The following is a 25,126-nucleotide window of genomic DNA, read 5'->3' as shown; positions in this document are numbered from 1 at the left end:
GAATGCTAAATGTCCCATTGCCTTACAAAACATATTCATTATTATTCTTAATGAAAAATATTTAACCTTTACTGTACCTAAAAAAAACTTTTGACATCCAAGTTTATTTGAATGAAACTAATTTTGAAAACTTTTTGTTATATCGATTTTCTATACAAATATGGACAGTGACATTAGCATTCTGATTGGTCTCAAGATCTTTCTAGACACAGCATATTTGTGAAGAACTGGAAATAACAGTTTGAAAATTGAATGGAAATTAAGCATGTTCAGAAAAAATTAATATCAAACTATTGATTATCAGCACATCTAAATAATGACTATTTAACCTGTACTGTAGCTTGAACTAAAACTAAACTGTGCTGACATGTCACCCATAATGCAGTTTGTAAAGCAATTCACCATACTGCAGCTTATTGTATTACTGAAATAGTATTTTGTATGACTATTTAACCTGCATATCATTTATATTGTATAATTTTTTTATCACATCTCACCTCAGTGTCTTCAGTTGGCAATTTGGATCCTGTAGTAAATCACTGAGCTGCTTCACTCCTGATTGTCCAGGATCATTTCCTGTAAGTTCCAGCTCTATCAGGTGTGAAGGGTTTGATTTCAAAGCTGAAGCCAGAGCTTTATAACCTTCTTCAGTGATACTGCAGTCTGAAAGTCTAGAGGAGGACAAATACAGTCTCAAATGTACTCAATTACTCATTTAGTAAAAACAAGACTTAATTTTTCATATTGGGATATCTATAATTGTCTATAAAAAAAACATGTTTGTCATTTCTATTTATGATTTTAGACAAAAGCATACTACTGATTTTTACTACTGTAAAATATAGTACTGACAGAAATTTTCTGTTCATTTTTCAAACCTGAGTATCTGCAATGTGCACTGAGAGTTTCCCAGTAGAGTGGAGATTTCAGTCACTCCAGAGTTTCCTAGCTTATTTCCACTCAGATCCAGCTCTTTCAAATTTGAAGGATTTGAATTAAATGCTGAAGTCAGAGCAGCACAACCTTCTTCTGTAATACTGATGCAATTAAACCTGTAGAACAGAGGAAAAACAAATAAGCTATACATGCAATTATGCAACTAGTAGCTTTGGCTATAACAATTTTAGTCCTCCAACATGAGATTTGCATGATTTTTTTTTTTTAATAGTTGGCCTTTGATTTACACACTGACTAAAATACTTACGTCAGCTTTTTTAGTCTACACTGTTCATTCTTAAACAATGTTGAGAAAATTTTCATTCCTGTGTTTTTGAGTTTAGTCCCACTCAGATTCAGCTCTGTCAGATTTGAAGGGTTTGAATTTAAAGCTGTAGTCAGAACATGACAATCTTCTTCTGTGATATCGCTGTTTTTCAGACTGTGTTAACAGAAATACAGATAAAACTAAAAAAACAGTTTCAACTATATATTTATCAAGAATTAAAAGTCAACAATACATAAAAGACACCAAGCAGCATGTTCAAAAGTGTAAAAAAAAAATCTCATAATAATGATAAAACTTACATCAGTTTGTCAAGTTTACAGTGGTTATCCTGCAGTACCACAGCAAGATCCTTCAATGCTGAGGGTCCTAGTTCACTTTCACTCAGGTTCAGTTTTCTCAGCAGTAACAGGTTTTCACCCAAAACTCTATTCACATACTGACATGCTTCATCTGCTGCAGGACCCAAAAACCTGCAGAACAGATAATGAAGCAGGATTCAATTAAACTAAACTTGGTGTAATAAAAATAGCATCTGATTCTGATGGGAAACAGTGAGAAATGGTTTATCTTGAATTTACCTCAGCACAAAACATTGCTTTAGTGAAGTAATATTTTTATTAATAATTCAACAGAATGTCACTTGTTTTGTATAATTTCATACATCTCACCTCAGTGTCTTCAGTTGACAGTTTGGATCCTGTAGTAAATCATTGAGCTCCTTCACTCCTGATTGTCCAGGATCATTTCCTGTGAGATCCAGCTCTATCAGGTGTGAAGGGTTTGATCTCAGAGCTGAAGCCAGAGCTTTATAACCTTCTTCAGTGATACTGCAGTTCAAAAGTCTGCAGAAAGACAAACAACAAAGTAAAAAACAAAGATCAAAACATGACTTCATTAGTATTAGCTTTCCTCACACTAGTTGGATATTTATATTTCCCAGCACCTCAAAAATGGAAACTGTTTGTCAATACTTTATAAACTGACTTGTTCCTTGTTACACAATGCCAGTTTACAGACCAGTTGGAGCTTTAACCTTACAATGATTCATGTTTAAAAAAATCAGACCTGAGTATCTGTAGCTTGCATTGTGAATTTCTCAGCAGACTGGAGATTTCAGTTACTCCTGAGTTTCCTAGTTGATTCTCACTCAGATCCAGCTCTCTGAGGTTTGAATTAACCACTGATGCCAGAGCAGCACAACCTTCATCTGTAATACTGATGCAGTTTAACCTGTTGAACAAATAAAAAAAAATAGGCTATATATATACACACACACACACACACACAATTATGTAACCAACTGCTTTAGCTGCTACTTCATATACATTGAACAAAACGTTTGAAGAATGGATGGAATGATCCATTTTTAATTTATAATGTACTAATATATCATTCTTATTTCTTTATCTTTGAATGTTAAACCCTCAAGCTTTTAGTTTTGGTGGAAAACTGCACAGTGACCTTTAAGTCTCTGTGTTTACTTCACAACAGAACTATAAACATGTTGCTACAAATCTGGTGAAAAGCTGTAAACGTCAGTCCACAAAAATGTTGGAAATTCCACAAAAGTAAAGTTAAGTGAACCTTCCAAATGCAAGTTAGAAGCAGAGTCATTAATGGGATACACTTTTAAAATACTTACTTCACTGTTTCCAATCTACACTGTACATTTTTCAACAGAGTCAAAATGATCTTCATTCCTGTGTTTCCTAATTTACTCATACTCAGATCCAGCTCTTTCAGATTTGATGGATTTGAATTTAAAGCTGCAGCCAGAACATGACAACCTTCTTCTGTGATGCTGCTGTTATTCAGGCTGCAAAAAGAGAACACAGATTCAGTTTCATCTTAATATTTCCCAGTATGTATTAGTTGACAGCTGAAAACTACTGATGGAGATGATGACAATCACATTACAAAAGTTCCATATGTTCTTTCAGTTAGCACTCTCTTATAAAAGATAAAACACACCTAGCAGCAAGATTGAATTGAAAAAAAAAAAAAAAAAAAACTTACATCAGAGCGTTGACCTTACAGTGCTTATCCTGCAGCAGAGCAGAGATCTGATTCACTTGTGTGTCTACTAGTTCATGTCCACTCAGATTCAGCTCTCTCAGGAGTAACGGGTTTATACCCACAATTCCAGTGACATACTGACAGGCTTCTTCTGCATCAGGACTCAAAAACCTACAGAAGAGAAGATGGAGCATGATTCAATTTAGTTTTCGGTAACACTTTCTATGAAGCCCGTATTTATAATACATTATAAGGGTATTCTTAAGGCATTATAATGAATGCATAATGCATTATATATAAAAAAAAAAAAACTTATAGTATGTTGTATCATCTCATGAGTATTCATAAGAACAGTTTTAATGTATTATAATTTTTACTTATTTGTGGTTATAGCTTTTAAGAGTATGATTACCTCCTCATATTTATAACGTATTATAAGTCTCATATCTTGCCATGTTACGCATGTCACTTTACTTAAAGCATACAAAGACCACTTATAAGTAATAATAATAATAATAATAATTCTCAAAGAGCCATAAGATCAGGTATCAGATCAGATGAATGTGTAATATGACACATTTGTATTATCAGTTTGATTATTTTGATGATACTGCATGTCAGCTAGCAGTAATTATTATTGTAGTATGCTAAATATATGCTATCACTGTATTTTGATGGTTCCCCAAAAGACAAACTGATTATAAGTAACTCAACGTGCAAGTACGTGAACCTGGTACCTAGCCTAACCTTAACCTAAGTCTACTAATACTCTAAGGCAGGTTCCTATCCACGTTCCTGAAGGCCCCCCCAATGTAAAAAATAAATATAATATGATATAGTCCATTATAAATTAAGTAGATTTTATATGCTGAACATTGTGTGTTATAAATAATCATAATCTTAAAAGTTATAACCTCAAATACTCAAGTATTATAATGTGTTAGAATTGTTGTTATGATTATTCATGAGATGATTTAACATATTATAAGGTTTTTTATAATGCATTCATTATAATCACTTAGAAATGCCATTATAATGTATTATAAATAGGGGCTTCATAGAAAGTGTTACCCAGTTTTCTACTAAACTCAGTGAAAAATGGCATGGATTGCAATGGCAATAGATTCTGAAACTGTGTGAAAGGGTTTGCCTTAGATTTACTTTACTGCAACACATTTTATTATAAATATTTTATAAATAATAAATGTTTTATAAATAATTTACCTGCACATTATTTATTTCATATTACTTCATCGCATCTCACCTCAGTGTCTTCAGTTGACAGTGTGGATCCTGTAGTAAATCATTAAGCTCCTTCACTCCTGATTGTCCAGGATCATTTTCTTTGAGATCCAGCTCTATCAGGTGTGAAGGGTTTGATCTCAGAGCTGATGCCAGAGCTTTATAACCTTCTTCAGTGATACTGCAGTCTGAAAGTCTACAGAAGATGTTTTATTACAATCAAATGTATTTAATTAATGTTACTACAAAAAAGTTTTAATAAAAAATGTCTAATTTACAGTACTTTGAGAAAGTAGCCTTATTTTAAACTGCTTTAAAATGCTTTTTCTCCATATCAATCTACACTCCATATACCACCAACTTTGAAATTTTATTAGAAATAAAGAAAAATTGAAATGATTCCACTGCATAAGTATTCATACTTAATACATTTTCTGGGACACTTGAAATTTAGCTCAGGAGCACTCATATCTTTGTAGATGTTACTACACTTCGAGTGGAGTTAACCTGTGACATTCATTTGAATAAGTATAATTTGGAAAGGTACAAACCTCTCAATAAATGGTCTAACAGCTGAAAATGCATTTCAGAGCAAAAACCAAGGCCTGAGGTCAAAAGAACCTGCCTATCGAGCTCAGAGACAGGAAGTATGGATCTGAAGAAAGAAAATCCTCTGCATTGAAACTTAATCCTCTCCACAGTTAAGACACATGAAAACCCACTAGGAATTTGCAACAAATTACCTAAAGATCTCTTAGATTGTAAGAAACAAGATTCTCTGGTTTAATGAACCTTAATTCCAAGCATCATGTTTGGAGGAAAGCAGGCACTGCTCATCACCTGCAAAGCACCATCCCAAAAGTAAAGTGCAGAGGTAGCAGCTTCATGCTATTTTTTCAGTTCGGGCTGTTTTTCAGTGTCAGGGACTGCGGGACTTGTCAGAGTAGAAGGAAAGCTCAATGCAACAAAACATAGGGAGCCTTAATGAAAACCTAGGCCAGAGAATTCAGAACCTTAGACTGGGGAGAAAGTTCACCTTCCAACAGGACAATGACCCTAGGCACACAGCAAGAGTGGCTTATAGACAACTCTGTGAATGTCCTTGAGTGGCCCAGTCACAGCCTGGGGTTAAACTCAATCAAACATTTCTTGAGAAACCTTAAAACGTGCATATGCCCCCATTTAAGCTGACAGAGAGCTTCAGGTAAGTAATAATTTAAAGGTGTTTTAATTGTAATAAATTTGGGAAGTTGTCACAAATTATTATGGTGTATGTAGTGTAGTTTGATGTGGGGGGAAAAAAGTCATTTAAAGTAGTTTCACATAAGGCTGCAACGTATACAAAGAATACTTTTTTTGCAAAGCACAGAATTTTGTTTATTCTTTCCTCTTCTGGTCAGAGGAGAAAAACATGATTCATCATCTGACACAAGCATGTCTTTCCCTCTGATTTTGTTTACTACAGTAATTTTTCTTTGATCAAAATAAATAATTATTAAAACTCAAAAGAGATAGTTATTGTTACTATAAAATCAAACAGTGTTTTACCTGAGTTTCTCCAGTGTGCAGTTTGTATTTTCTAATCCGTTCTGGAGTTTCTTCACTCCTGAATCCTGCAGATTATTGTTGCTAATGTCAAGCTCTTTCAGGCTGTTGTTTGATGTCAGGACTGTAGAGAGAGCTGAACAACTTTCCTCTGTTAGACCACAATCACGCAGCCTAACATGTTAAACAGGAGAGGGAGAATTTACAAACACAAAGTGCTTGATTCCAACATTCATTGATTACTAAGAACTGTGTTTATGTTTACCTTATTTTTTTAATAACATAAATGTGCAATAAAAACTACATTAAAAATACTCACTGTAGTGTGTTGAGTTGACAGTGTTTATCCTGGAGTAGAGCAGCGATCTGATTCACTCGTGTGTCTACTAGTTCATGTCCACTCAGATTCAGCTCTCTCAGGAGTAACAGGTTTATACCCACAACTCCAGTCACATACTGACAGGCTTCTTCTGCATCAGGACTCAAAAACCTGCAGAAGAGATGATGAAGTAGGATATAATCTAATTCCCCCAAAAAAACTTTAAACAAAAAACAAAAAACATCCAAATATGATCGCCGGAAGTGTGAAATCTTGAATTTACTTTAATGCAGCAGGTTTGCATTAGTGAAATAATATTTCTATAAATAATTCACCTGCATTTTCATTTATTTTGTATTACTTCATCACATCTCACCTCAGTTTCTTCAGTTGACAGTTTGGATCCTGTAGTAAATCATTGAGCTCCTTCACTCCTGATTGTCCAGGATCATTTCCTGTGAGATCCAGCTCTATCAGGTGTGAAGGGTTTGATCTCAGAGCTGAAGCCAGATCTTTATAACCATCTTCGGTGAGACTGCAGTTAGAAAGTCTAGAACCAGAGTGAAAATGTAAAGTTAAACTGATTAAATAGCGATGCAGGAATTTACTCTTTTAACACCGCCAGCATTTTGATCATTTTCACTAGAATTCCATATCCCCCAGAATATACTGTTGTATGACAAAATATCTGAACATGCAATACATCAAAATAAAGAACAGAGCTTCTACTTTTAAACAAAAAGCTCTGTTTAAGCAATATTTTGAGCCAATTGCACTTTCTTGTCTGTGTTTTGGAACAGAAGATTCTGGTATCATTCAAGAGAGCTGTAATAGCACCACTGAGCATATAACAGTGAAAACATGGGAAGCCATAAAATCTCATATTTGGCTAAAAGCTTTTTTTTTTTTAATGAAAGACAAGATAACTTGTCGATGGTGGGGAAAGAGTTAACAATATTAATCCCTAAAGCGAGATTCTACAATGAATTCTGCAATGAAAAGTAAAAACTGATACAAACACAAGGCCCAGAGACCTTTAACCCTCTGGGGTCGAAAAACGCCCCCGGCACGGTTTGTGGCCGTTTTTCTGATAATGCCAAAAAGAACTTCAATTACTCCGTCATTTTTGATCGTATAGATAAGAGCAATACATCAGTGGAATCTGTAAGGAATTCACTTTTAGTTGTGTACGCTCATAGTAACAACACTACTCTGTGGTTTTGTGAAATAAAGCAAACAAACAGGGTATGCAGTCTGCTGCGTTGTTCTCTCTGATCGTCATTAAGAAATGTGTCACTACAATGACCTAAAACTCAGTACTGGAGTAAGTCTTATCGAAAACAAATACCATGTGTTAAAGTAATCTGTATGAAACCAACCCCATGTCCAGTCTTTCTGGTCAAACCTAATTATTTTTAATTTGATCACGCCCACAAGCTACTTTTGGTTTGTTATTATAATCAGCCACGTGGAGGCGCAAGCGGTGAACCGCCCACATCAACGTAAAAAAAGCGGGAGACTTCACTTCATTGTTCATCTCGGCTACTTGCATCTTGTTACTGGAAGAAGATGCGCTGTGAGGAGAAAGATTTATATTTCCCTTAGAGGAAGAGCATGATGCGACTGACGGCGAGATCCACCGAAAGAGTAAGTCTTTCTTTTATTAGTTTACTTACGTTAGTTGTTGTGTTACTGTGATATAACTTGTAGACATTATAGTAGTTCGATTTTTTCCAAACTATAATTCCTGACTACGTGTAATCAAGTGAAACGTTATGAAGTATGTTTCATTTCATTGCATCGAAATGTTTCACGACGCCAGGATCTTTTTAATGTTATATAAAATAAAAATGATGCAATATAAAAGTAATAGTGTTTACGCTGTAACACTGAATAATAGAGTCTAAGATTGTTTAGACAAAACTACTGTCATATACTCTGTTCACGAATAGATTATGACGTGCTTAACAATAATAAATTAGTTTCCCAGACATAAAATGGCTTTGTATTGTATAATCAATACAAAGGATGCTTGTGTTTATGACTATAAAATCATATTTATTTATTGTATAACAATAGGTTATAAAAGTAATATTAGTTTATTTTTAATACTGTGTTTGTGAGTAGGTGTTTAACATGCTAAACAATAATAATTAGTTTCTCAGATATAAATTGTCAATTTTGTATGATAGTATAAAGCATGTGTGAGTCTATGACTACAAAATCATACTATATGTATATATTACAGATGCTCCTGATATTAACATGCTCACAGATGTTTGTTTTTCCTTTGTTTTTTTTTTTGTTTTTTTGTTTAGTTTTTTTCTAGTGATCTGATACCTGCACCATAGATGAATGCTACATGAATGCCACATGAAGACTGCCACAAAACTTGTTGCACTCTCGCAAACTGAATCCAGTCTTATTTAACATGACAGAACGATCTGACCAAACCATGGATTCCACGAGTGCACCAACCGTCCAGGAGCTTTTATCGCTCAATAACGCTCGTATGGACCAACAGGAGGAACAGAGTGCAGGAGGAACAGAGTGCAGGTGGAACGAGCAGGCGCAGTGGGATCTTGATGGACTCATTGATTTGGCGCTCTGAGTTGACGCCGGGTTAAAGTGGCTTAATCAGCTTTGCTCCAACACCCCAATATCGGATTTCTCCGCTAGTCCAGTTACTGCCTCCACGAATACGGTCAGCCACACATTCGACCAAGAACCCATGCAGGTGGGTAGAGCTCGGCTTTCCCGGGAGAAGAGAGAACGGAGAGCTAAGGGACTTTGCCTTTACTGTGGTGCAGCCGGCCACTTCCTGATGAACTGTCCGGTAAAAGGAACAGCCCGACAGTAGAATCGAGGTTACTGTCGGGCGGAGTATCACTTGAGAAAGCCTCATCTACGACTCCCGGTTAGACTGTAATGGGGAGCCGCATCCCACAACTGTCTGGCCCTGGTGGATTCTGGAGCGGAAGGTAACTTTATGGGCTTTGATCTAGCTCATCGCCTTCACATTCCCATTGTTCCCCTCACTCACAACTTTGCTGTTAATGCACTCAATGGACAGGCTCTCCCCGACATTACTCACACTACAGGCCAGGTTACCCTCATCACTTCCGGTAACCATTCTGAGAAGATCGCCCTGCTGCTCACTTCCTCCCCACTGGCTCCAATTGTTTTTGGCCATCCCTGGCTGGTCCACCACAATCCCAGGGTGGACTGGGGTCACAATGCTGTGTCTGCGTGGAGTGACTCTTGTTATGCTTCTTGTCTTGTGTCTGCTTGTTCGTCTGTGTCTTGTTCTTTGCTGCAGAATGAGTCGGTGAACCTGTCTAACGTGCCTAAGGAGTACCTTGACCTGAAGGAAGTGTTCAGTAAGTCCACATCGTCCCTATGACTGTGCTATAGATCTAGTGCCAGGCACGTCTCCCCCTAAAGGCAAATTATACTCATTGTCTGCTCCTGAGAGGGAGGCCATGGAGAAATATATTTCTGATTCTCTAGCAGCAGGGTTCATCCGCCCTTCCTCTTCTCCCGCCGGGACAGGATTTTTTTTCGTGGGTAAGAAGGATGGGTCCCTGCGGCCTTGCACTGATTACCGAGGGTTGAACAACATCACAGTAAAGAATACCTATCCTTTGCCGTTGATGTCTTCAGCCTTCGAGTGGTTGCAGGGCACCTCCATTTTTTGGATTTACGCAACTCTTACCATTTGGTCCGCATTAGGAAGGGGGATGAATGGAAGACTGCGTTTAATACCCCCAGGGGGCACTTTGAATATTAGGTCATGCTCTTCGGGTTGTCCAACTCCCCCGCGGTTTTTCAGGCACTCGTTAATGACATGTTGAGAGATATGGTAGATCAGTTCATATATGTCTACCTGGATGACATATTGATATTTTCTTCTTCTCTCCAGGAACATGTTCAGCACGTCAGGCGGTTGCTCCAGAGGCTGCTAGAGAATGGGCTTTTTGTCAAGGCGGAGAAGTGCGTCTTCCATGCACAGTCGGTTCCGTTGTTAGGGTACATCATCTCGTCCGAGGGAGTGCGCATGGATCCCGACAAGGTTAAGGCTGTGGTGGATTAGCCAACTCCAGATTCTCGCAAGGCCCTGCAAAGGTTTCTGGGGTTCGCCAATTTTTACCGGCGTTTCGATTGCAATTTCAGCCAACTAGCCTCGCCTCTGACTGCCTTGACCTCCGCCAAAACGATGTTCAGGTGGTCTAGTGCACCCGATTCTGCTTTTACCAACCTCAAGAGCCGCTTCGTTTCAGCTCCCATCCTCGTGGCCCCTGACCCTACACGTCAGTTTGTGGTGGAGGTCGATGCATCGGAGGTGGGGGTAGGTGCGGTTCTTTCCCAGCACTCGGCCTCGGACGACAGGATGCACCCCTGTGCTTTTTTCTCTCGTCGTTTGTCTCCCGCTGAACGCAATTACGATATTGGTAACAGGAAGTTGCTGGCAGTCAAGTTAGCGTTGGAGGAGTGGCGTCATTGGCTAGAGCGTTCGGGGGTACCCTTTATCGTTTGGACTGATCACAAGAACTTAGAGTACATTAGATCCGCTAAATGACTCAAGACCAGCTCAAGGCTCGGTAGGCACTTTTTTTCGGCCGTTTTGATTTTTCTATTTCCTACTGCCCAGGGTCTAAGAACATCAAGCCCGATGCGTTGTCCCGTATTTTTGACCATTCGGAACACCCACCCTCTCCCAAGAGCATTATATCGGGGAGACTTGTGGTCTCCACACTCTCTTGGGAGATCGAGTCAAAGGTCCGCACGGCCTTAGAAGGGGTAATGCCTCTGCCCGGGTGCCCACCGGGTCGAATTATTCGTGCCGGAGGGAGTACGGTCCGACGTCATTCGGTGGGGTCACTGTTCCAACGTGGCTTATCATCCAGGAGTCAATCGTACTAGTTTTCTAGTTAAGCAGCGATTCTGGTGGCGCTCCATGGCTTGTGACATCCAGGATTTTGTCTTGGCCTGTTCGGCTTGTGTCCGTGGTAAGACTTCCAATCGACCTCTAGAGGGGCTACTTCAACCACTGTCAGTCCCTTCGAGACCCTGGTCCCACAATGCACTCAATTTCATTACTGCCCTCCCACCCTCCCAAGGTAACACGGTTGTTTTAACCATAGTGGACCGGTTCTCGAAGGTGGCTCATTTCATTCCCTTACCCAAATTACCCTCTGCTAAGGAGACAGCGGTTACTGTTGTAGATCACGTCTTTCGCATTCATGGCCTCCTGAATGACGTGGTCTCCGACAGAGGGCCCCAGTTTATTTCCAGATTCTGGAAAGAGTTTTATCGGTTACTGGGGGCGACTGTCAGTCTATCCTCTGGTTTCCATCCACAGAGCAACGGTTAAACGTCACCAGTATCGTCCACGGGCCTTTCTCCATTTGAGTGAAGCTTTCTGGTAAGACGTATTCTGGACTCCAAGCGGAGGGGACGCGGATTCCAGTACTTGGTGGACTGGGAAGGTTACGGTCCGGAGGAGAGAAGTTGGGTTCCGGCTAAGGACATCCTGGATCACTCCCTTATTGATGATTACAATCACCGGGTAGGCTCGCCTGGGAGCGCCACAAGGCGCTCCTAGGAGGAGGGGTACTGTCACGGTTCATGGGCTCATTTCTCGCTCTCTCTCTCTGTGTGTGTGTGCTTCTGGAGTGTCGTGTGTGGGCGTGGCAGTATTACCGTGATTGTTCTCCAGCTGGTGGTTGTTGGGGTCTATTTAATGCCTGTGTTTTCCGTCCTATGTTGTCAGATCGTTGTCTTCCGTCTTCATGTTAGGATCATGTTTCCAGTTACTCTGCATTCCTCGCTTGGGTCCTGTTCCTGTTTCGCTCCATTGCTCTGGATTATCTCCCCGGAAGATCGGCTGCCCATTCGTGTCCCTGTGCCACCCGGAGCTTTGTGCAACTTCACACTTCACGTCTTGTTTGTTTTTTCATCTACTATTGTCAATAAACTGGTTGCACTCTCGCAAACTGAATCCAGTCTTATTTAACATGTCACATGGCCTTATTTCAGTGACTTAAGAAATGTAGTATTTCACTAACCACGCATAAACTTTGTTTTCTCAAAAACACAAACATGTACATTAATGTTGCTTGCATATTATTGTGGCCCAGTTTGTGCTGATTACAATGTAATCAAATTTTAGCCATTAATATGTTTTTTAGATACTAAAAAAAAGCACAAATGTCAGGGCATGTCAAAATTCTCCAGGGTGCCAAAACACCCTTAGACCCCAGAGGGTTAAAATGTTAGACATTAACTCGCCCGATAATCTCCAGTTGCAATGTTTCAGTTGTCTAAAACACTATAGGTGTGAAATTCTTTCATCTGAATGGTCCACAACATACAAGCAACACTACATCAGAATAATTTTGGATTGTTCTAATTAAAGTCCACATTTAAGGATCAGAACATACGATTTTTGCTGGAAAGCAAATAAATTTTACTGAGCTAAAAAAGTTAAGCCTTCCTTACTGCTCAAATTAACCAGCTCAAAATTAATAAATGGATCTGAATTCTGACTTAATTCTAGCAACTAATGGTTGCCTAAATATATAAACGTAGAAAAACAAAAGCAAAATAGAATATTAACTTGGAAAAATTAACTATACCTTATATATCTAAAGGGTCTATATCTACAGGGTCTTCTACATCCAATTACACATTGGAAATATATGTGATTTAGATGGTAGTAATGATAAACGTTACCTAGTTGCTTTTAGTGTGTATTAGGAAATTTTGCTTTTCAACATCTTGATAATGAAAGTTAGACATTATCAGTTAAACAAAAGGAGATTTAAATGAATCATGCTGCATAACGCCCAAATCTTTAGTAAACTGTGAAATTCATAATTTGTCCATTTAATGTACATTTTGAAAGGAATATGTAAAACAAAATCATAATGTTTAGGTTTGGTTGAGATCAGTTTTTTTTTTTTTTTGTTATCACTACTTACCTCAGTATCTCCAGTTCACACTTTACATTCTCCAATCCAATGCAGAGCAGCTTCACTCCTGAATCCCGTAGATTATTATTGTTAATGTTGAGCTCTTTTAGATTGGTATCTGAACCAAGAATTGTAGCCAGAGCTGAACAGCTTCTGTCTGTTAAGTCACAATCATTCAGTCTACAAGGAAAACAATTCACATTAAATTGAATACATACAGTATAATACAGTAAAATGCATGAACTAAATACAAATATTAAATGTATTTTCCACCTACTCTTACTCTTATATGGTCAGTAAAATATTGTAAGATTGGTTGGCTAGACATCATTAGTATTTTTGATTAAGTGACAAATTATCACTTCCAATTATCAATCAATCAAAATCAAAAAAAAAAAAAAAAAAATAAGGAAGTTGAAGTTAACAATAACTTCATATTGGAGTGAAAATAACAATGGAATGATGTGTTTATAATAAATGTTGTTGTTCTTCTGCTGCTAACTAAAAAGCTGCTAAATAACCAAATTGTATTAAATGACTTACAGAGCTCTTTTACATGTTTTGATGACTGCTGATAGTCTAATGAGACACTCATCTGATTTCTTGAATTTCTTAAGCTCAAACTCCTCCAGCTCCTCCTTTGATGTCAACAACACAAAGGCCACAGCAGACCACTGGGCAGGTGAAAGATCAGCAGATGAGAGACTTCCTTTGTTAAGGTGGGTCTGAATTTCTTTCACCAGAGTTTGGTCATTCAGTTCATTCAGACAGTAGAACAGATTGATGGATCTCTCTGGAGACAGATTAGCTTCAAATTTCTGTTTGATGTACTGAATGATTTCCTTTTTGATTTGGCCATTGTCGTTTTGCTGTGTCAGCAGACCTTGTAAGAGTAGCCGATTGGACTGGATTGACAGACCAAGAAGGAAGCGAAGGAAAAGGTCCAGGTGTCCATTGTCACTCTCAAGCGCTTTGTCCACTGCAGTCTTGAGCAAATCAATCATGGCTTCATTTTTGTTTTCCTGTTCAGTAGACTTATGAACAAACACACTTTTCTTGTTGATGTCTAGAAACAGATGTGCATAAAGGGCTGCAATAAACTCTTGAATGCTCAAGTGAACAAAGCAGTACATGGTACCAAGAATGATCCCTCTTTCCTTCTTAAAGATCTGGGTACACATGCCTGAATAGACTGACGCTTTATAGACGTCAATACCACAGGCTTCCAGGTCGATGTCATAGAAGATCACATTGTTTCTTTCCAGCTGATGAAATGCCAGTTTTCCCAGTGAAAGGATGGTGTCTTTATCCCAGGAAATATCTGGTGTGTATTCTCCATCATACTTTCGTCTGCTCTGCAGGATCTGAAAGTGGAGAAAGTGTGTGTACATTTGTGTCAGAGTCTTCGGAGTGTCTTCAGTATTTGATTCCTGCAGTGTTTTGGAGACATCATTAGCCTGACTGTTTTTCTGATCATTATTTGTTTTCATTTCCAAAATGTTCTTGAGAACAGTGGCTGAAATCCAGCAGAAGACTGGGATGTGGCACATTATAAAAAGACTCCTTGATTTTTTAACATGATCAATGATTTCTTTGGCCTGATTCTCATCTTTGAATCTTTTTCTGAAGTACTCTTCCTTTTGTGCATCATTGAATCCTCGTATCTCTGTCACCCGATCGATACATTCAGGCGGAATCTTACTGGCAGCTGCTGGTCTGGTGGTGATCCAGATGAGAGCAGAAGGAAGCAGATTTCCTTTGATGAGGTTTGTCAGGAGAACATCCAGAGAGGCTGGTGACGATACATCAGACCACGTCTCATTACCCTCAAAATTCAGAGGAACACGAAACTCATCCAATCCATCAAGGATGAACAGGACTTTGTACTTATTCCTCTTTGCAAGGTTCAGTCCTTTTGTCTCTGGGAAAAACTGAGTTATAAGGTCCATCAAACTTTGTTTTTCTTTATCCTTTAAGTTCATCTCTCTGAATGGAAGAGGAATTATGAAGCTGATATCTTGATTTTCTTTTCCTTCAGCCCAATCCAGAACAAACTTTTGCACAGAGACTGATTTTCCAATGCCAGCAACTCCTTTTGTCAGTACAGTTTTGATCTTCTTGCCTTTTCCAGGTTGAAATAAATTTGTGCATTCAACCTGTATCTCTTGTGATTCATGACGCCTGGAAGTAACTTCAATCTGTCTTACCTCATGTTCAGTATTGACCTGTTCAGTACAACCCTGAGTGATATAGAGATCTGTGTAGATGTTGTTCAGAAGCGTAGCATCACCTTGCTTAGCAATTCCTTCAAACACACATTGATACTTTTTTTTTAGGCTTGATTTAAGATGAATGAAGGCCATCTTATCTAAACACAGGAAAACAAATATATTTCCATTAAAATCTACTACATTTATAAGTGACAATCTGACAGTGTATGTTCATAAGACTCTTACCTTCTATAGTATTAGCAGCTTCATCTTCCTTCATCTCTCTCAGAAAGTAGAGTGTGAGATCAAGAGCTGCTTCTTTGATCCTCGTGTCCTCTGTATCTCTCAAAAAGTATTGTGTGTTTTCCTTTTTTAAAATTTTTTTAAACTTTTCCAGCTCGTACTTCAAAAACGTTATCATTTTGTTCTCAAGATCCTAAAAATAAGCAAGGAAAAAGGTGTAGAAAAAAAACAAATTAACCAAATTGCATGTTCACATATCAAAGATTATTAAAATATAAATAATTTACATCTAGAACAAATGTCGAGAAATTTACTAATGTTATACATATTATTCAATGTATTTATCAACCTATTTGTTTGCCATATATATATATATATATATATATATATGAATTTGTTTCCTACCTGGAATATGCTGTGGAGATTTTTTCTGAACTTCTCGTGAACTTTTGTGTCTGATTTCTCATATTGAACCCTGTCAGCAAAATAAATCTGGTCACTGATTACATTAAACAAAGCAAAGAATAATTAGAATTACCAATAGGGTTGTATTTCTGGAAGTACTTAAGGAGCTATTTTTTAACTCAACATTTAGGTACACATTCACTTTCAGTCTCTTTGCTGATGGGGTCCCAAATATTTTACTAATATGTAAGTTCTTATTGCAGGTACTGAATTTTGTATGCAACAAATTGAGTAAATTAAGTGATTCATAACTTCATTAACACTTTGAGCAGTACGGTCCCACATGTGGGATTCTAATTTCTGTGCCCCTGGGAGTACGGTCCCACATATGGGATTTAGAACGTTCGGTGACCTCACCCAGCTGCCAAATTCAGTTTTCGCGCGTTGGCGGCCGCTGAGCCAGAGAGAGACATATAATCACAATTATGCAGTGTTTTCCACCACATAACGTTTATTTTAGGTTTCAAACATTTAAATACACATAAGTACTAGTAAAACAATACATTTAGAGTTTGTAAAATACACACGGATGTCTACTGAAGCAGCAATAACAATCCATTCAAGTATAATTTGCAGACGTGGTTGATTTATATATGATACACAGAGTGTAAGTAACAATATAATTCACTCCAGTCCTTTCCCAGTTCACCAGCCACTTACTGCATGTATTTCGGGAGAAACTGGTGAATTTACGTGCTGTAAATCCAGCTGACAGGACTCTCTGAACGGCAGTGCGAACAAACATGGCGGCGCCCATCTCACGTTGTAGATCACGATCCAGATCATTTATAAAAGTTTTAAAACGGCAAAATACACTCACTTACATGTATTCGTGAATTGGAATATGAGATAGTTCAAGACATGGTAAGCAAGTGTGTGAATATTTTGAATAAAAAACAAAAACAAAATAAAAGCGATAGGTTTGTCATACAGCGCTATAGCTGCTGCAGTGTGTCACGTGACAATCATGATGCGTCACTATGGAAACAATAAAGGGAACATTCTAAAATAACGGTCGCCTAAAAAAACTCACTCTGGGGGGTCAGATAGAATATTTTAAACTCACCAGTGAAAGGGTTAATAGTGTTTTGAATTAAATTATTAATTTAAATCTAATTTACATAGTAGTACATAGTAGTACAGCAAGAAACGTACAACAAAATAAAGTGGGTCCACTTTTTCTAATCATAGTAGGCTACAGGTTACTAGTGTATAGGCATAATCAAGCTCTGTTACTTCAATTATGTTTATCCAGTTTTTAACATCTTTCAATGAATGTTTGATTTAAAAACAATGTCACAATCAACAATGTCAATAAATTAACTGCAGTCTCACAAGATTCCACTGCATCTGTCTTGATTTGTTTTTACTACACAAAATAATTGGTGCTGAAAATAAGTTCTGAATAGTCATATGATCAATGTTGCTCATATTTAATAATGACCTATAAATAGTGGATTTTTTTTTTCTTAATTTTCATTGTTCATAACATTTGTTTCACTTTGACTTTATTATTATTATTATTATTATTATTATTGTTTTTTAATAAAGCTGTTCCTAAAAGGTTCTGGGCTTACATGAACTTTTTGAATGCCAGATCTCTAATGTTGACTCTACAGCATATTCTGTCTGAACTGATATAGTCTTTGCTTTGTCTTTGACAACTACTAATGTTGGAGAAACTTACAAAATACCTTTTGGTAGGTAATGTTTTTTCAATGGGTTTTCAATAAAGTTTGGTATTGTTTTATTTAGTCATATTCTATCATATACACTACAGCTGAGAAACTGGTTAATGCAATAGTATAATGCAAAACACATGAAATACCTTTTGGTTGGTGATGTTTTCTCACTGAAGTTTGGTGGTTCTTTTTTTGAATCGTCACTCTTCACAGACATAGAGCTGGACACATGTGAGCATGATCTGACACTAATACCACAAATAACAGAAAGAAAAAATGCTTTACTTCAGAAAGTTTTCATATCTGATATCTGCGCATGCTCTCGCTATGTTGTCCTACAGAGAAATGTGCATTTGCAGACACAGTTGGGTTTGCAAATTCAGAATTTTCCTGGCCATAAAGATGCAGTGCACTGTCATAGACATTTACAGTGCCGTTTTGGTCAGTTAACCTCTTGAGCATCAGTGGAAGAAAGATCTGCTCTACAATTAGTCACATGATCATTGTCCCTCATATTTGATTGACCTAGAAATAGTGCAGAATTTCTTCTTAACTTTTTATCATAACATTTGTTTATAAAAGAAAATCCACTTTAAATACAGGTTGAAACCCAGATTTCTGATTCTCCACTGTTCCAATGCCTACTGAACAGCTAGAAAAAATTAGGTAGGTTAGTCTTTGCTAACCTACCTTTGAAAACTTGATGGTCGTTCCCCACTTAAGTTTGGTGGATGATTTTGTGACTGGTCACTCTTCACAGACACAGAGCTGGTCACACGTGAGCCTGATCTTACACTAATGACACAAAGGACAAAAAAAAGAGGAAAAAAAATACCACAAGAGGTTCTTCAGTCTCATATGAAGATATTTGGGGCCTAATTTATTAAAGGTTGTGCAGAAACCATCCTAAATTTGATCTTATTATCATTTCTCAAACATGCATACGTGTGATTCATAGAATGAACATACCTACAGAAAATGCACGTATGCGTCTCTTTCAGATGTGAAATCTATGTATCACATATGTCACTCCTAAAACTACTGCTGTACAGGGTTTTTGGCCACTGTTCCTGTTAGCAGCATGTAAAGCGAAACTTTTTTTTCAAATTCTGAATTGATTATAGCCTAGAAAGTGAGCAAATAGCGCTTTCGTATAGTCACAAAAAAGCTGTGAGTCACTTCAATTTATCGCAATCTCACAAGGTTCAATTGTAATCAACTGCAAATATAATATCTTATTTGCACTGTATGTATGTTTGGTCTTAGCACTGAGTGAATTCTCACTGTCTCACCCTGTATCTATTTATATATTTCTTTATATCTTAATATTATTATTTCTTTTAACCATTCGCACACACACGCATTATCTGACCCTCCTCCTGACCCCAGATGCAGGTTTACAAGCCACTTTTCCCAATTTTTTTTCAGTCAATTTCTTGCCTTTTCCTCCTTATGAGCAGCAAATGTTCATACACAATATGAAATAAAATTTCTCGATTTGACCAATTTCCACATTTTCTCTATTGATTCCTATAGAGAAAAATCACTTCCTGCCCTCCAGCTGCATTTAGCGTATCCTCAGAATCATGTGATTGCAAACAACAGGTGTGTTTGACTTAACGCAGCGCTGCGCAGCTCGATCAAATTCTGACTTGAAGCAGTGCATGCTGGTTAGAAATTTTGTCCGACTTGAGGTGGCACCGACGCCTCATGACTGTCACGTGTGGCATCAAAGTACTGCGATAGCCATTCGAGAGCAGCTGACTGACTCAGCCGGTGCAGTTTCTTCAGAGCGGCTGCAGGAACTCTGATGACCACATGGCTGTTTCACAATTGGCCAGATTCACCACATGACAATGATCACGTGTGTTTTGAGTTTATTGGAGAAGGGTGTTCCTGCACAACCGGAGGCTGCAGTTTCAGGACCACATTTCTAGGACTGCATTTCTAGGACCCTGTAGTTTTTTTGTATTATTTTATTTTGTTTATTTATTGTATATATTTATGTATTAGCATCCCATACTATTTAATAGTGCTTGCTATTCAATTCAGTATATTATTATATTTTAAAGAATATGTAGTTGTTTAATTGTATACACTTAATTATTGTCCTAACCCATTCCTAACCCTTAACATACCCATTGGTAACCCGTTTGAAATATTTTACCTAATTTATTTCAATATATTCTATATATATTCTGGTGTTAAAATCCATTTTCTTGTAAAGAAAGACTTGTATTTTAGCAGAGTTCAGTTCATTAGCCGCAGCACAGCGATTCACATCTGATGTGAGACACACAAGAATTGGAATAAACGGTAAAACAATTGCGCTACAAATTACTGTTTATTAGTACATTAATAAAAGTAATTTTGTTTGAATACAAATGTTAGTTTATAACATTCAGCAGAACAATGATCTGTTTTGCACAGCTAAATAGGCTAAATGGAGATTGCTGACATGCCTCGAACATTAAAAAAAAAAGCTGGAAAGATTAAAAATGAATAGTTTTTGGTTTGTGCTTAAATCAGATCTCCTCCTGATGGTGCTGTCACAAAAAATAGGGTCCTAGAAATGCAGTCCTGGAACTGTGCTGTTTTTGTCAGTTAACTAGTCTCTCTTGAGATTTAGTGGAATAAAAAGCAGATCAACAATTAGTCACATGACGATTGTTACTCATATTTGTCATAGATGTCCCATTTCTCAACTGTTCCAATTCCTACTGAACAGCTAAAAAATACAGTCTTTGTTAACCTACCTTTGACTACTAACTTAACTACTAATTTTGGAGAAACACACAAAATACCATTTAGTACATGATGTTTTTTTTTTTTCACTAAAATTAAGTGGTACAACATCTTTTGAACAGTCACTCTTCACAGACACAGAGCTGGACACATGTGAGCCTGATCTTACACTAATGACACAAAAGCACAGAAAGAAAAATGCTTTACTACAGAAGGATTTTTATGTCTGATATCTGCACATGCTCTCGCCCTACACAGAAATGCGCATTTGCAACTGCAATTAGGTTTGTGAATTCAGAATTTGACCTTGCAGAAATTCTTTAAAAAAAATGATCATAACATTTGTTCAAAAAATGTTCCTGAAAAATAAAATCCAGCTTACATATGGTTTGAAACCCAGATTTCTGATTCTCCACTGTTCAAATGTCTATTGAACAGCTAAAAACAAACAAAAAACAAACAAACAAAAAAAATGCAGTCTTTGCTAACCTAACTTTGACAAACTACTAAGGTGGAGAAACTAACAAAATACCTTTTGGTAGATGATGTTTTTTTCTCACTTAAGTTTGGTGGCAGACTTTGTTTTGACCAGTCACTCTTCACAGACACAGAGCTGGACACATGTGAGCCTGAAATTACACTAATGACACAAAGAACAGAAAGAAAAATGCTTTATTACAGAAGGATTTTTATGTCTGATATCTGCACATGCTCTCGCCCTACACAGAAATGCGCATTTGCAACCGCAGTTAGGTTTGTGAATTCAGAATTTGACCTTGCAGAAATTCTTTAAAAAAATTTATCATAACATTTGTTCAAAAAATGTTCCTGAAAAAAAATCCAGCTTACATATGGTTTGAAACCCAGATTTCTGATTCTCCACTGTTCAAATGTCTATTGAACAGCTAAAAACAAACAAACAAACAAAATGCAATCTTTGCTAACCTACCTTTGACAAACTACTAAGGTGGAGAAACTAACAAAATACCTTTTGGTGGATGATGTTTTTTTCTCACTTAAGTTTGGTGGCAGACTTTGTTTTGACCAGTCACTCTTCACAGACACAGAGCTGGACACATGTGAGCCTGAAATTACACTAATAACACAAAAGCAAAAAAATCAGATCTCCTCCTGATGGCGCTGTCACAAAAAAAATAGGGTCCTAGAAATGCGGTCCTGGAACTGTGCTGTTTTTGTCAGTTAACTAGTCTCTCTTGAGATTTAGTGGAATAAAAATCAGGTCTACAATTAGTCACATGATCATTGTTACTCATATTTGATTGACCTAGAAATGGTGCAGAATTTCTTCTTAACTTTTGATCATAACATTTGTTCAAAACATGTTTCTGAAAAAATCCCAGCTTACATAAGGTTTGAAACCCAGATGTCCCATTTCTCCACTGTTCCAATTCCTACTCAACAGCTAAAAAAATACAGTCTTTATTAACCTACCTTTGACTACTAACTTAACTACTAATTTTGGAGAAACACACAAAATACCTTTTGGTAGATGATGTTTTTTTCTCACTTAAGTTTGGTGGCAGACCTTGGTTTGAACAGTCACTCTTCACAGACACAGAGCTGGACACATGTGAGCCTGATCTTGCACTAATAACACAAAGCACAGAAAGAAAAATGCTTTACTACAGAAGGATTTTTATGTCTGATATCTGCACATGCTCTCGCCCTACACAGAAATGCACGTTTGCAACCGCAGTTAGGGTTGTGAATTCAGAATTTGACCTTGCAGAATTTCTTAAAACAAGTTTTTCATAACATTTGTTCAAAAAATGTTCCTGAAAAATAAAATCCAGCTTACATATGGTTTGAAACCCAGATTTCTGATTCTCCACTGTTCCAATGTCTATTGAACAGCTAAAAACAAACAAACAAAAAAAAGCAGTCTTTGCTAACCTACCTTTGACAAACTACTAAGGTGGAGAAACTAACAAAATACCTTTTGGTAGATGATGTTCTTTTCTCACTTAAGTTTGGTGGCAGACTTTGTTTTGAGCAGTCACTCTTCACAGACACAGAGCTGGACACATTTGAGCCTGATCTCACACTAATGACACAAATAACAGAGAAAAACACACCTTATTACAGGAGTTTTCTCAGTGAAGATAAAATGCAGTAACTGAATACAATATATAGTAAATGTGCATTTGTTTATGAATGTAGATGGAAGCATATTGAATGTATTTGGCTGTCTGATGTCTTTCCATGTTGAATGTATGCCCCCTACTGGCTTTATGTCTAACTCAATTACTGGAAAGAAACTCCAGTCACAGTTCATTAAAGACAGAAGCAGATTACATGACATGTCTTTCTGTGATTTATTGTTTTATTTAATCAAGTTCTACATATTGCAATGCAGAAATGAGCTATTACTGTGCTATAAATGTAAAACAAATAAAGTACCTTTTAATAGATGACGTTTTTTTCTCTTTTGGACGGTCAATCTTCACAGAAACAGAGCTGGACACATGTGAGCCTGATCTTTCACTAATGAGAGAGAACAGAGAGAGAAAAAAAAATACTACAAGACCTTCAGTCTCATTTGAAGTTGTAAATGGAAATTAAATACATTTGACTTTCAACAATAACTGTGCTTTATTATTCTCATCTTAACCAAAGAGAGGATTCAATAATCTTGTCACTCCACAGAGATTCAGTGGGATAAGATCAAGCCCTCATTTTTTTTTTTTTTCATTTTCTTTCTTTCTTTTCTTTCTTTTTTCAATCTGCAACGATAAAACTGCACTCTTGTACTGGCCATAAAGCAGTCTTACCTCTTTTTCTCAGAGAGACTCATCTCAGACAGAGAGTTCTTTCACTTCAGATCACTTCAGCACATTTCAATCACTCCTCACAACACGGATTTCTATAAAATTACTATGCAAACATTAAACAGTGTTAAAACACCAAGAAAAAAAGACAGTCCACATAGTCTATGTAGTTTTCTAATAGACACTAATTTATTCCGCTTTTATGAAATAAAAATATTCTATACAGCGGCTGATTCGTAGCATTTTTTAAACAAACCCAAACACAGAAACATTTAGAACCTTAAGAAGTTTAACATTCGCTCAGTAACTCCTCTAACCGAAAGACTTAAGTAAAGTAAGTTTTTATATCCGCACATTCCGCGTTCAAGAACTTTCTAATTACATGTGCAATAAAGTTTGCACATTCTAATCAGCGACATAATGTTGACGACCAACGATTTTTCACAAAATGGGCAAGTATTGTTTCAACAGCATACTTACTTGCGAACGGCCACGTAGTGGGGTAAGCAAGATAGGGACCGCCTAAAAAGTTGTTTTTATTTTTTTTCATCGTGTGCAAACACACAACTGCAGTTTAGCCAACTACATATGTACTAACAAATTTAACTCACATTAGGTATTATAATGCTATAGATTTTCCCGTTAGCAACAATAAAATTGTACTATAATGATGGTGTTTGAAAATATATTTAGGAAATTAAAAAGAATGAACGTGCACATGACCTGTAATTTGGTAACAATCAAGACAAGTGGAACATCACGTGTCATCTCCTGAAAATAATCCCTATTCGCACTTGTCTTGTGCACAAGGAAGAGAATCTAAATCTTTGAAACACTTTCGATTTGTGATTGCTGTTAAACCCACCTGTGCGATCCCTCACAACTTTCCATCCTGCCGAAAATCAAAATCCAGTTTAAATATTTTGACTGATTATGCCGATATCCTCACTTTGAATTGTTAAAGCTGAATTTGCATCGCTTTAACTCACATTTTTTTTATTTCCTATCCACAGAGCTAAGCGTTATAGAAAGAATGCAATAGTATATTATTTCTCTGTTTAAAACGTAACACCAGGGAAAACTTAAATTAAATATTTAGGTCTTCTTTATCACTTAAACAGAGATAATAGACATTAAAAATACTATTTTGTATTTTACACACCTTTTTATTGAAATATGCATTCAATTTTATCATGTCCTCTGTGCAAAGTAATCAACTTCCACAATAAATATAAACCATGAAATGATAAAAACCAAATATTTTTAAATTATGTATGACTAGGCTAAACTGCATCTAAGCATATATATATTATATCTCGCTAGTATGTGCTTTCTCGCATTCCAAAATACACTACAATTCCATTTAAGACCATTTTAGAAAGTGATATTGTTTACTTTTTCCTGCTAGACTCCAACTGTACAAACTGAGGTAAGCATCATATCTCACTCCTACCTTGAAGTTCCACCTTGTTAGGCTGTTATGGAGAATTTTTGTCCAGTTAAAAAAAAAAAAAGGTAAAAGCATATCTGAAATAGTTATAAAAGTTCGGTTTATCTGTGATGATTAGAGAGCTAAATGTTGATCACTCAAAGAGCTATGGATAAAAAAAAAAAAAAGAATTAGGGTGGAATGTGAAACTAACATGGTTGAAATTCTAATAGAATAAATAT

The 25,126-nt window shown here is 36.9% G+C and overlaps 1 protein-coding gene across 1 annotated transcript in view; it reads right to left on the bottom strand.

The window, feature by feature from the left end:
* LOC127153574 (NACHT, LRR and PYD domains-containing protein 3) overlaps window positions 1-23,779 on the bottom strand; it is a 28,402-nt gene extending 4,623 nt beyond the window's left edge. The window contains exons 1-15 of the mRNA XM_051094746.1: window positions 23,459-23,779; window positions 23,088-23,171; window positions 22,624-22,731; window positions 18,612-18,716; window positions 18,068-18,169; window positions 16,180-16,249; window positions 15,778-15,967; window positions 13,865-15,689; window positions 13,331-13,501; window positions 6,724-6,897; window positions 6,348-6,518; window positions 6,032-6,202; window positions 4,506-4,679; window positions 3,242-3,412; window positions 498-671 (exon numbers count right to left, since the gene is read on the bottom strand). Coding sequence (XP_050950703.1) covers window positions 498-671; window positions 3,242-3,412; window positions 4,506-4,679; window positions 6,032-6,202; window positions 6,348-6,518; window positions 6,724-6,897; window positions 13,331-13,501; window positions 13,865-15,689; window positions 15,778-15,967; window positions 16,180-16,249; window positions 18,068-18,169; window positions 18,612-18,716; window positions 22,624-22,731; window positions 23,088-23,171; window positions 23,459-23,481 — 3,713 coding nt within the window. The 5' untranslated portion in view covers window positions 23,482-23,779. The remainder of the gene's footprint in view (window positions 1-497; window positions 672-3,241; window positions 3,413-4,505; window positions 4,680-6,031; window positions 6,203-6,347; window positions 6,519-6,723; window positions 6,898-13,330; window positions 13,502-13,864; window positions 15,690-15,777; window positions 15,968-16,179; window positions 16,250-18,067; window positions 18,170-18,611; window positions 18,717-22,623; window positions 22,732-23,087; window positions 23,172-23,458) is intronic.
* Between the last annotated feature and the right edge of the window lie 1,347 nt (window positions 23,780-25,126).

Source organism: Labeo rohita, chromosome 22, assembly GCF_022985175.1.
Source record: "Labeo rohita strain BAU-BD-2019 chromosome 22, IGBB_LRoh.1.0, whole genome shotgun sequence".
NCBI classification, from domain to species: Eukaryota; Metazoa; Chordata; class Actinopteri; order Cypriniformes; family Cyprinidae; genus Labeo; species Labeo rohita.
The sequence above is the reverse complement of the archived record's forward strand: the minus strand, read 5'-3'. Positions and strand labels throughout refer to the sequence as shown.